Source organism: Gymnoscopelus braueri (genome assembly GCF_963280865.1).
Source record: "Gymnoscopelus braueri genome assembly, chromosome: 6".
NCBI classification, from domain to species: Eukaryota; Metazoa; Chordata; class Actinopteri; order Myctophiformes; family Myctophidae; genus Gymnoscopelus; species Gymnoscopelus braueri.
This window is the reverse complement of record NC_137607.1, coordinates 52,848,249-52,862,196: the sequence shown is the minus strand read 5'-3', so window position 1 is coordinate 52,862,196 and position 13,948 is coordinate 52,848,249. Positions and strand designations below refer to the sequence as shown.

The window sequence follows — 13,948 nt, the reverse complement described above, 5'->3', positions numbered from 1 at the left end:
CTACAAATGTCTTCTAAATCAGTATTCTGAAAAACGTATGTTTCTATGTCAGTGGTGCTCAAACTTTTTCATGTCAAGGACCCCCAAAATTATATTTATTTGGCTGCCGACCCCCATCTCAAAATATCTTGTTCCAGGGACCCCCATGAAGCAAAGATTTGAGTTACAAATGTTCGCTTTAAAAATATATATATTCAAAGATTTGCAAAAAAAAATCACGATTTTTCAAAAATAGCAGATCAACAAGCTCGTAGCGCGGCACTCGGTGCCGCGCTACGAGCTTGTAGATCTGCTATTTTTGAATAGCCAAAGTGTAAAATAATGCTTTTTTAGCTCAAATCAAAAAGTGACACAGATGCGTTCCAGGTCTTAATGGGTTAATGTACTGTAATATTTTCCTGTCTGTGTAAAAAGCAGTGCAGGATAGTTCCTTAGTTCTATAATATCTAAACTAGGTGAGAGGGAAACGGGGGGGAAATAGTGCATTTTTTTTTTTTCACATGTCATCGGCATGTGGCCTCAGTCTGGCCCGGCGGTGTGGATCCAAGGTTACAGTAGCTATGTGACCGGTAATGGGGTCTCCATGGAAATGTTTGATCTCGTCCTGCCGGCTGCTGTTGAGAGACAGGTGCTCCAAATTGGACAGCGCCCGGCCCACTCCCAGCTTCCCCATCAGCGAAGACATATCCTCCATGTCCACGTCTCCTAGGAGACGCTGCCTGCGCAGGGATGCGGGTTCGTCGTCGGAATGGATGGAGAATGGATGGTCGGCGACATGCGGCACGGGGAGGGAGGCGTGGAGGCTGTGCAGAGACCGCGACTGCACTGTTATTGGGGCGACAAGTAGACAGAGAGATAAGGCAGAGGAATTGCTGAAACCTCAGTGGACATCTGTATTTATAATGTGTTTTCTTCTTTTTGTCAGGTGTCAAGGTTTTTCTTTATTTAACCCTTTAAGAAAGAAAGAAAGAAAGCGGCATTTGTGTCATTTTAAGATTTCTTTGGGCTATTCAAAAATAGCAGATCTACAAGCTCATAGTGCGCACTCGGTGCCGCGCTATGAGCTTGTAGATCTGCTATTTGTTTTTTAAATTGTGAAAGTTTGTGCAAATCTTTTGAATATATATAATTTTTTTTAAGCGATTGCTTCTGGGGATTCTACAAAATATCTTCTAAATCCTAACAGTTGTTTTTTGAAAAACGTATGTTTCTATATCAGTGGTTCTCAGACTTTTCATGTCAAGGACCCCCAAAATTATATGTATTTGGCCGCGGACCCCCATCTCAAAATACGTTGTTCCAGGGACCCCCAGAAGCAAAGACTTGAGTTAAAAATGTATATATATATATATTCAAAGATTTGCACACATTTTCACGATTCAAAATAAATAAATAGCAGATATACAAGCTCATAGCGCGGCACTCGGTGCCGCGCTATGAAATTGTATATCTGCTATTTTTGAATGGCCAACGAATGGCCTGGTCTTAATGGGTTAAACATCTTGGGTACGAGTAGCCTACAGGAAAGTAAATTGTTTTTTGTTCTGGTATCCATTGTTGCAGCGACAGCAGCAGCAGCACCAGTACTAGTAGAAGTAGTAATAATACAAGGAAATAACACAAAAAAATAGGATAATGAGAGAATCAAAGATAGCAGCAGTAGGCCTATCAATACATTTGTTCCATTAGTCTTAGTGCTTAGCCAGTAAGATCTGTCCTTTAGGAGGACCACAATGGAAACTAGAAAAAGTGCTCCTCGGAGCACAGGTCTCCGCCAGGTCAGGTTATTCTGGCCTCCTGGTGGCGCTATAATAGGCCAATGTGAAAAGGGTGCCAACCGTGCCATTTATTCTTGCATTGACACTGCATTCATGATTTGAGGTATTTTGTTCCAAAAATGTGTTTTGCTCAATTAGACCTGCTGGTGGCGCTATAACAGGCCAATGTGAAAAGGGTGGCATTTCTTCCTCGGCCTAGTTTGAATGTGCGTGTGAAATTTCACGGAAATCGCAAGCTGTGTGTATACTTTGAGGTTTTTTGTTCAAAACGGACCAATCCTGCAAACTTTGGAAGCCAACCTTAGGCAATGAGGTTGGAATATGGGAAATCGGACAGATCCGTGTTGATCACATGACTATAGTGATACTGTGTACTGATTTGCATGACGTTTGGATAAAATGTGTAGGAGTAATATTAAAAAAATGGTTTTGCACAAATCGGCCTCCTGGTGGCGCTATAACAGGCCCAAGTGAAAGATTTGGGGCAGAGGTTCTGAATTGGCATCCAGGGAGTGTGTGTGCACAGTTTCGGAGCGACCGGGCCAACGGTGCCGGAGATTAGCTTGTGACAGACGGACGGACACACACACACACGGACGGACGGACGGACAGGGGGTAAAACATACTCTCTCGCCATGCCTTCGGCCTGGCGGAGACAATAAGCCCTCTGGCTTTATTGTGTTTTTATCCTCGGTGATGCTACTTGACTGTATATCGGGAAGTGCTATTGTGCTCTTTTTTAAAGTGTGGTTTCACAAATGTCAACGAGGTCATCGCGACCTCGTTGACATGTGTTGTTTGATGTTTGAAAAAAGCATGTTTCACTCAAAAAAATACATAGTAAAACACAGGAAAAAAGTGAAATTTGTCTCCGTTATTATTTTAACAGGGAAGTGAATGGAGCAGTAGTAGTAGTGGTGTTTTTGGCCACATAACATCAAATTGTTTGGAGAATAGCCGATCTACAAGCCCTTCTGTGAGCTTGCACATCTGCTATTTTCAAATGCTCTTTACAACTATAATAACGTGCCCAAAATTGAGATGCCACGGTTAAAGTTGTTAAGGTGCACGGAGATGCTATGTGTGCAAGGTTCTTACACCTAATTTATGAACATCTGTCTGCGTTGTTGTTTAACACCAGGTTGTATGTGTGAGTCTGTGCATCGGTGCGTGCGCATCAGTGTTGAGTACATCATTCCATATAGCTTCTGTTTAACCTTATGACATTATAGACTGCTGTAACCATCTACAAAATGTGTAACTTGGCCTTTTGGCAGTTTAATTACCCATAGAAAGCACAACACTGATTGCATTCACAGTGCTGTCAGACCGTTCATGACAACTAATTATAGCATTCTGCCATGCACGATAATCCCGCATCTTGATTACGCAGCTGGTTCATTTTGGGCTTGGTAAAGATTTTTGAGAACTTTTTTCTCCCAGTGGTTTTCAATAACAAGGTCATTTTGGTCACAAGGAAAAAGAAAAAGGGAGTATATTTTTACTGCTTCGCCCATCAGCTGGCTCTGATGAGGGGTGCACATATGGGGGAGCTGTTAGGGGTTGTTAGGGGGCAAAGTGTCTTGCAGGGACACTTTGGCATGTAGACTGGCGAAGCTGACTGTAGTGGTAATTAGTTCGTGCAGAGAGACATGTGAGGGTCAGTTACCCAATAACACCTGAGGCCGATTCTAAAAAATGCCTTCCAAATCAGTAGTTCTCAAACTTTTTCGTGCCAAGGAGGACCACCCAAAATGATATGTATTTGGCCCTCGGACCCCCATCTGAAAATGTTTTGTGCCAGGGACCCCCAGAAGAGAAGATTTGTGTTCAAAAAGACTTTCGATATTTTTCAAAAATATTCCAAAATAGCAGATGTACAAGCTCGCAGCGCGTCACGAAGTGACGCGCTGTGAGCTTGTACATCTGCTATTTTTGAGAACCACTGTTCTAAATCCTACTAAAGAGTTTTCTGAAAAACCTATGTTGCTATATATATAGAGATAAAATCTAAAATGACACAGATGCTCTCTGGGTTAAATGAGCACCATTTGCGTGCCTAGAGAAAGATAATAACAATAATACTCTGGCTATATGACAAGGAAAGTGCTGGTTTGGATGACAGGCTTATGGGGCATTCAGCGTTATGTTGTTGAGGATGACTCACCTCTTACTGGACCGAAGTCTCCCTGGCTGACTTTGGTGTCAGAGAAAGGCCTGAGACTGGGGAACAGTATTAGAGAGAAGGACAGGAGGAGGACCTGAAAGAAGCAAGGGCACAAAGGAGCGAAGGAGGGGAAAAACACGGAGAAATTGCATCAGTCACACAAAGTCGTTCTGAGCTTAAAACGAGGCAGGCATAACCCTAACAGAGGATGAATGGCTGAATATATGTAATGTACTATCCACCACTACTATCTCTGGCCTTTGGAGAGAGTTCTCATGGAAGAACATGATTATGTTCTTTATTGCTCCAAAGAGAAAATACTTACAGAATGGTACACCAGAGTCAGGGATTTGTTGGAGAGATTGCAATAATACAATGGCTGACCACTTCCATATATTCTGGGACTGTCCAGTAACCCAAAATTACTGGGTAGAGATTGTATCAGATATCAATGCAATAATGGGTTCTGAGCTTGAATGCACTTTTACCAATATTTACCTGAGTAACATACCAACCAAATTTAGCACCGCAGATAAGTACCTTCTCAAAATTTGGTAGCCAGCAAGAAGGCTATAACCAGGAAATGGCTGGACAAAAACCCACCAACGAGGGGGGAGTGGATAGCCATTACAGACATTGAACATATACGAAATGGAGAAACTCACATATTCTGTAAGACTCTGTATGGATACATTTTATAAATACTGGTTAAAATGGATATTATATATGAAAATGGATATTCTGTGAGGGATCTTTAAAGATGTAGGGGTTCGAATATATGTTAATATATATCTCTATGTAGGTACGAGTATGTAAATCTGTGCTATGTGTGGAGGTACATTGCTTGAATTATATTTTTATGTACTTTTTGTATCTTTTATTTCCTGTATTTTATTTCTCCATGTATGTACTTATGTTTATTTTTTCTTTCTTATATTTTATTTAATTCTGCAATATCTGGGAACCTGCTCACTAAGCTGTTCAGGTGTGAAACATTGGAATAACTACTGGCAAATTACCATGGACTTTACCATCAAAGATCTTTCTATAAAAGGACTGAAGTTGCTTAGTTAGCCTAGGATCCCTCTCCTCTGGACTGAATAGCCCACAACATAATGAGTGTTAAATATACCCGAAATGTACTAATTGAATGTAATGTGATGCCCAACATGACCTGCCTGTTCTAAAAACGAAAAAGAATAAAAAGAAAGTAAAAACAAAAAAAACAAAAATCGTTCTGAGCTTAAAGGAGGAGTTCACCCAAAAAAAAAATCTTATTTTCTATCAATTACACACCCCATGAAGCCTTGATTTCATGGATTTATTTTTGTTTTTGTGGCATTCCTAAGACAATAATTTGATGACCGTGTGTATTTCCGGTAGGAGACACAAATAATCTACTTTGTGTCTCCTACCAGATACATTAGCCGGTAGGAGACGGGAATCAAATTATTAGCTTAGGAATGCGACAAAAACAAAAAAGAATCCATGGATTCAAGGCTTCATAGGGTGTGCAATTGATAGAAAATAAGTAATTTTTTGGGTGAACTCCTCCTTTAAGCTTGTGTTGTGAGCTTGTGGATTTGCTATATTCGAAAAATTCTGACACATGTTGAAGAATTGGAGTAGCCTACTTTTGCCCTTGTAGGCTATATTCTATATTCACTCAAGAAAAAATCCGAATACAGAACTTCTACTTGTAACAGAGTTAATTCTACATTATGTTCTTTATACTTTCACTTATAAGTAAAACACCAGAGTACTTTTCTCCACCACTGGCTACAATCAAAGTTAATGAAGGGCCACACTTCAGACAGCACATCTCTCTCCTTTTGTATGTGTCGTCCATTATGTCTATATAGACAGAGCGTCTACACCTATATAGATTAAGCCCCATGTGAAGATGGCTGGGTTTTGACTGCAGCAGTTAAATCAGTGGAGATTGGGAGACTGTTGTCGCTATTATTTGGCTTTCACAATGAAAGCTCTTTTTGATAGGATAGTTAGAGGCTGACTCATCTGGCGTGTGTGTTTACTTTTTTTTATCTTCTCGGCTCAAACAAACACACACACACACACACACACACACGCACACACACACACACAGTGGTGGAAAAAGTACTCAAACGTTTTACTTAATAAAAGTATCAATACTGCAATGTAGAAGTACTCTGTTACAAGAATTCAAAATGTACTTGAGTAAAAGTACAAAAGTATTGGTATCAAAATGTACAAAGTGCCAAAAGTAAAAGTACTAAAATGTTTGAAAATAGCAGATCTACAAGCTCACAACGCGTCACATCGCGCCGCGTTGTGAACTTGTAGATCGGCTATTTTCAAATAGCCTAGGTATAAAATAGGGCTAAAGTGGTTAATGTATGTTTCATAATATCATAGTTTATATCTGAAAAGTAACTAGTAACTAAAGTTTTCAAATAATTGTAGTGGAGTAAAAGTACAATATTTGCATCTGAGATGTAGTGGAGTAGAAGTAAAAGTATTGGAAATTGGAAATACTCAAGTAAAGTACAAATACCTCAAAATAGTACTTAAGTACAGTACTTAAGTAAATGTACTTAGTTACTTTCCACCACTGCACACACACACACGCGCACACACACACGCACACACACACACGCACACGCACACGCACACGCACACGCACACGCACACTCACACACACACACGCACACACACACACACACAGAGGCTCTTACCAGAACACAGGTGCCCGCCTGGGCTGGCTTGTTAGTGCTATTCATAAACATAGCCTGGAGTCTGCGCAACTGCTCCACTAGTGTCCTGCGGGTAGACAGAAAGATTTGAAACATTTTCCACGTTTGTGATATTCTTGGAGAGAAAAAAGAAGAATAGAAAGGGATAACGGTTTACAGATTGAACGCATTATGCATTATGAACAATGAATGTCATAGGGAGAGGAGTGGAGGATGGGTGTGACAGGTATAGTGGATAGAATCCCTCACGTGTTGCATTTCTCCAACTGGAACACTTTCCTCTGCAGATCCTGGTTGTGGGCACTGCAGGCGGACATCCTATCAAGGACAACGTCCCCAAACAATGTGGGTTATAGAGCTCGTTGGATTAACACAAGGGAAACATCTTTCACTGTAATGTTATGGAAATCCTCTCAAGGACACGCGGTGTCACGTTCGTTCATACAATGTGTACACATTTAATATTGACTTTATAATTTAATTTATATTAAACAAACACAATTTCAATAGATAAAGTTGATGTTCTTCAGCCATCGATTTGTACATGGAAGTGGCTCCCGTTGTTTAAATTGGGCCACAGAGACTGAGATTCAAGGACTGTCTCAAGGACGATAAAAACAACACCACAGTATGTGTTATGTTTGTACATAATATATTACCAGCCTTCTTACCTATTCTCCAAGCCATCAATATATTCCTTCTTTTTCTTCCGACTCTCCTGGGCAGACTGCTTATTGCGTATCTTTCTGCGAATCTTCTTGAGAACTCTCTCTTCATACTGATGAATTTAGACACAGTAAACTAAATCATTCAGTCATTGATACTCAACACAGTTAAAACTGTAGTGTTAATATTTAATATATATATTTTTTTATCCCATGATTTTGTAACCCTTTTTCACCCGGTGCCAATTTTCTAAGTGATCCTGGGTGCTACACTCCCCCCGCCAGCCTAGGGAGCCCAGAGCCGAGCTCATGCCTCCTTCAATGCACGAGAGCCAACTGACCTTCTTGTCACCTGATAGGGGGAGTTTCCCCGGTAGGACGTAGCACGTGGAAGGAACACGTTATTCCAACCAGTTCCCTTCCCCTCCATCAGGCGCCCCGGCTGTCATGGGGGAGGCGCTATAGCGACCACGATTACTACATGTTTTTGTGAGGGTATTAACTAGGAGACACGGGGAGAACATGCAAACTCCACACAGAAAGGCCCTTTCGCCAACCCCACCTAGGGTATGGCCGCTGATGACGTGGAGGAGAAGACACGCCCCCCAGCGCCCACAGCGTCCTCGGCGGGAATCGAACCCTAACTAACTGTAGTGTTAATTTAACATTCATTTTGATAAATGAACAGCGCAGATTTGACTGGATACTTCATTCATGTTAAGGTGCTGTGTTGTTTCCCCCATTTTGTTCTAAATTCTTTCAGACAAGTATGTACCTTGGTCAGTGGTAATTGGCTGGGCAGAGACACACCCTCCTTGGCCAAGAGCTTCTTCTCGTCCTCATTGAGAATCAACTCCTGGGAGGACTGCTGAGATGGCTGTGGAGGCTGGCAATAGGACAGGAATACCAATATGTTAAGTGCTTGATTGAACTTCTCTCACTTCGCTCTCTCTGACCCCAACTTGAGTTTGTCCTTTTCCATCCCACTTCCATCCCTACATTCTCAGAGGCGGGTAGTGTATATGTATACTGACCACGTCCCACCTCCACCACTCTCAGTCCATGCCAACCTCAAAGCAATTATACCATTTTGAACTTTTAATCCTGATTTATACGTCGTTGTGCGATGGTCTCACTGACCGAACACATATCTCTCATCTCTCTTGTAAACTCCATCACAACAATAAACATCAATCTAGTACATTCATCTCTGTTCAGATGAAATCACCTATAATTTGACTTCAGTTTATCACAGCAAATCGATGTGACACATTGGCCCCTTTTCTAGTGGTGGAAAAAGTACTCAAATGTTTTGTTTAAGTAAAAGTATCAATACTGCAATGTAGAAATACTCTGTGACGAGTAAAAGTTCGGAATTCAAAATTTACATGAGTAAAAGTACAAAAGTATTGGTATCAAAATGTACTTCAAGTACAAAAGTAGAAAGTACTCATTAGGCATAATGTCCCATTTCACAAGTTTTCAAAATGTATAAAAATCGTTTGAAAATAGCAGATCTACAAGCTCACAATGCGTTTCATCGCGACGCATTGTGAGCTTGTAGATCGGCTATTTTCAAATGGCCAAAATGTATACAGGGCTGAAGTGGTTAATGTATGTTTCGTAATAATAATCAAAAACAAAAAAGTAACTAGTAACTAAAGTTTTCAAATAATTGTAGTGGAGTAAAAGTACAATATTTGCCTCTGAGATGTAGAGTAGAAGTACAAGTATTGAAAATTGGAAATACTCCAGTAAAGTACAAAATTGTGCTTAAGTACAGTACTTAAGTAAATGTACTTAGTTACTTTCCACCACTGCCCTTTTCCACCGGTTCCGTTCTTTTTTTCCACCAAATTTTGAACCAGTTCAGAGTGTTTCCACTGCCCTGTTTTTCTTGCCCTGAACTGGGAACCTAAGTGGGCGTCTCACTATTCTGCAGGTTGGAAGATGCAGATGCCATATAAACGATGGCAAATGCAAGTGAAAAATCATCATTAAAAAAGAGAAACTGTAACTGCCATTGACGATTGAATTTCCCCCGTGAAATGGACACTTCGATATGTTATATTTGACACATTGCTGGCCAGGCCTGGAATAGAACCTGGGGGTAACTGGGGACTCCTGCTCCCCAGGCCGGCTCTCTCCATTCTGCCATGCCACGCCCCCAATTACAATGGTTATGCTTCAAACTGATGGAAAAGCGGGCCGGTTCATGGCCGGTTCACGGCCAGTTCCGTGAGAGCGCCAAGGTTCCAAGAATCTAAAACGGAACCAGTTCTACAACCAAAGTTATTTTGGTGGAAAAGGGAGGGGCCAGTGTGAGCTTGCGGATAATGACAAAAAGAACCAAAACAAACAAAAACATCTGCGTTAGCAATCAAATTACATATAAGAGTCGGCATTGATGGATTGTGAATGGGTGTGCACAGAAAGCCCTCCATCCACCCCAACCAACAGAATAGACTTACTGGCTCTGGTGTGCCAGACAGCAGCAGATCCTTCACAGTAAGAGGGAAACAGGAGGACAGCTGGGGTCTGTGCTCATCAGAAGGACACCGTGTCTCTCTATGCCTGCCAGGGAGAAAGTCAGGTTCCCAGCCATCTGTAAGCAAACAGGCACACACACACACACACACACACACACACACACACACACACACACACACACACACACACACACACACACACACACACACACACACACACACACACACACACACACACACACACACACACACACACACACACACACACACACACACACACACACACACAATCAGCTGTCACTCTTGTGTGTACTTCTCTTCTGTCCTGTTTCATCTGATTTTGTCAATCCCCTGTGAGATACAGGCAGTCGGTCATATGATGGCACAAAGCCAAAGTCATTATGATGACTGAGCCACTTTCCCAAAATAATGACTTGGTATCTCTAGCACAGGGAGTAGACTGGCCGTCTTGGAATCAGAAGGGTTCCTGCATGCTTTGATCACCGGCTCCTCCGGGCTGTACGTGTGCTGTCAAAGCAAGACAAGGAACCCCCTAACCGCTCCCAAGGTTGGTGCGCCGTCAGTTAGTGAATGGGTGAATGTATTATTCACTCAATGTTGTGAAGTGCTTTGGAGAGATGTGCTTATTAAATGCACCATTATGCATTACCTTGCACCAGATCGTCTAAATAGGGCCCTTTGTATCTCAAAAGTTTCTCATTTTGACATACTAATGTCAATATCTTTTCAGAAAGTTTCTCATTACAAAGACTTACAAGATGTATTTATTTATTTCCATCTCATTGGTGTTAATGGGCTTCCATGCCATTATACAACTATACCGATATATATTTTTGTATTTATTATATCAGTACTTTGTGCTGTGGTGGCCTGCCTGTCATGTCACACCTGCACGCCCACATACTTTAACCACCTTCTGTGTGTGTGTGTGTGCGTACGTGCGTGCAGTTGTGTATTAGAGCCAAGAAGATAAAAAAGGAAACAGACATGCCAGATGAGTCAGCCTCTAAGAGAAATAAAATAGGCTCTCATTGTGAAAGCATTGTGAGCTTGTAAGCAATTTTTTTTCTATGAATACGTGTGCCTTGAGATTATAACTCGCTCATTGGTTGGTGTGCCTTGGGTACAAAAAGTTTGAAAACACTAGTTTATACAATACGTGTCATTGTTATTATTTATCCAGTACATGAATACTTACTGAGATCCATAGATAAGTTTGTCTCTAATAAGGCAGCTTCGGTCTGAGGCTGGGGGCTGACATACTGGGCCTCGCCAGCGGGGGTTTCGGAGCGCTGAGGACTATCCATGTGGTCTGAAGGAGGGTCCTCACTGATGCCACTGTCACTGGGAGAGGGCGACCAGAGAGGGGAACCTGACACGGAATCATTGCCACTCAGGAGGACATTGAGAAAGTCATCTTTTATATCCTCTTGTTCAGCTGGTGGCAGCATCTGTTGAGTACAAACAACCAAGTATTAGTCTCTGTATCTAACCACAATCAGCATGGTGGAGAGACAGGGCTGCATTTTAAGATACAGGTAGAACCTATAGATTGTGTCAACATTATATTGTTGCAACATTAGGAGATGTGTCAACCTTTCTGTCAGCGGTTTACAACACTGGTACGTTTAAAACAACAACAATATGATAGTTTTTCTGATACAGTTGATAAGTCCTTTAAAATGTTAGTGTTTGCCAATTATGTAGTATTTGGAGTAGTAGTATTTGGAGTAGAATATACAAACATCATTATATATACATTAAAAAAAAATCAAAAAATATCAAAGGGGTAACACATCCAAACATTTCAATTAAATGGAGGACATTACTCACATTTCCACTTTTTTTATTGGCACACCAATAAAATGAACGCTTACGCGTTTCGGCTATGAGCCTTCCTCAGAGCATGCTCTGAGGAAGGCTCATAGCCGAAACGCGTAAGCTAAACTGAGAAAACCCATTGTTGATGCGCAACCTCTTTTTCTTATTTATCATTATATATACATCATAGAAATATCATGATATGATTGGCGTGGCTCCATGATCGGATCGATGCACTATGCTCTCCTATGTATTCTATATAAACAGTATGTGTGTCTGTCTATATAGATGATTATGGTACCTGATGAAGGTCAGTTGACCGAAACGTTGTTCTTCATTAAATATTGAAGTGAAGACAGTGTGCGAGACCACTTATTTTTTCGGTTTTCTGATACAGTAGTTCACGTAATTTCCCAGGGCAACAGCTACAAACAGGAAATTCATGCTTTTTAATGTTCAGCTACGTTATTTTCGGTGTGCCACAGTCATACTATGGAGTATATAGGCTTTACTGCCTGCTTACAACTTACAGTGGTTCACAAACTTTTGTATGTCAAGGGCCCCCAAATTTGGCCACGGACCCACAACTGAAAATATTTTGTGTCAGGGAATCCCCATACATGATTCGTGCTGGCAAAATGTTTCAAAAATATTCAAAGATGATTAAAAAAATGATTCCAATATTTAGAAAAAGCAGATCTACAAGTTCACAACATACCACGATGCGATGCATTGTGAGCTTGTCCTGTCTTGTCTTGTCTTGTCTTGTTGTGGATGTATATAGAGTTAAAGTGGTTAAACTCATTTTGATGCCATGTTAACTCATTTTCCTGGGGACCCCCTGGAATCCCCTCAAGGACCCCTGGGGGTCCCCGGACCCCACTTTGAGTGGGTCACTGTGCCAGTGGACTGACTATACAGTCGGTCATGGTGACCGACACGGCAAATGGGGGCTGAAGCAAAGCAAATACCTGTGGGTAGGTCACATGCACGTTCGGATCCTGGACCTGGAATGACCAGGAGAGCTGGTTGCCAAGGTGTTCTGGCTCCTGGTACAGGATTCCGTCTTTCTGATCAAACAGCCAATCTAACAGTTCGATCCCTTCACAGCCCTGGAACAAACAGCACGTCATTATTGACACAACAATTTGACTACCCATGCATTACCCAACCACCAGAGTGCTAAACAAAACATAGTCTCGGCCATGCCTTTCGGCCTGGCGGAGACAAAAATACCAACAGGTTGTAAATGTAATCATAATACAGTATGCTGTCAGAGACGTGACTGCTGTTTTATTGCCATCATTTCACCATAATGCTCCCTGTCGAGCCAAATGTCCTGTACAATATGTTCCAGCAATCTGTGGGGATGTCTGTCAATCAGGAAGCAATTTTTCATAATTCAATACCTTCCAGTGCAATGATCGAATACGTCATCCACCTCTTAATTCCTGAGTTCTAAAAATACAAATCAATAAGCACTTACTGTATCCGTGGGCTTATTTGCTGTCCAGCCTGAACTTTGATCTACGGTACGTACGGTACAGCCAATTTCTACTAATCTGATAACCGGAAATGTACTACCATAAATTATAACACAGAAGAATCTAAGAATGACAAAATGTTGGCTATTAATTGGCCCATTTGCTGTACCTGGTCTGAGTAGTGGTCCATAGTGTCACCGCCGGGTTGTCACCCCCAAACAGAAAAGCCCAAGACAATGCAAATCCAATCAAACAATCTTAATGTTCTATGTGGGAGAGTTGTTCTGTCCCACTGTGTTTCTCAGGTCCAAAGTTTAACACAACCTCCAACACAACACACCCAGCCAACTAGCCAGCCATGTTCCCATTGGCTATACATGCACAGACTCAATCTGATTGGTAGTCCAGAGTGTAGATCTATAAGGCAACTCATGAGGTAATGGTTTTTACCTCATGGTAATCGATTTTTCAAAAATAGCAGATCTACAAGCTCGTAGCGCGGCACTCGGTGCCGCGCTACGAGCTTGTAGATCTGCTATTTTTTTCATAGCCAAAGTGTAAAATAATGCTTTTTAGCTCAAATCTAGAAATTACACAGATGCATCCCAGGTCTTAATGGGTTAAAGGCCTGATTTATAGTTGCGATGCAACATGTTGTGAGCTTTTAGATCTGCTGTTTTCGGTGCACGGCACGGTGCACAACCAGGTACAAATCTGACATGAGTCTCCCTTAGTATGTACAGGATTGGAAGGGACTTTCTCTTGTTTCGTCTGACAGTTTATTGACA

General features: G+C 41.5%; 1 protein-coding gene across 1 annotated transcript; it reads right to left on the bottom strand.

Moving 5' to 3' along the window:
• Positions 1-496: 496 nt before the first annotated feature.
• creb3l3a (cAMP responsive element binding protein 3-like 3a) lies at positions 497-13,445 on the bottom strand (the record flags this gene model as incomplete). Its single annotated transcript, XM_080429895.1, has 10 exons — positions 13,330-13,445; positions 12,648-12,788; positions 11,054-11,306; positions 9,817-9,950; positions 8,121-8,231; positions 7,352-7,458; positions 6,930-6,998; positions 6,663-6,747; positions 3,946-4,039; positions 497-825 (listed from the first exon to the last, which is right to left on the bottom strand). Exons 1-10 carry the CDS (start codon positions 13,348-13,350, stop codon positions 497-499), a joined length of 1,344 nt encoding a protein of 447 aa, XP_080286021.1. The 5' UTR covers positions 13,351-13,445.
• Positions 13,446-13,948: the final 503 nt, after the last annotated feature.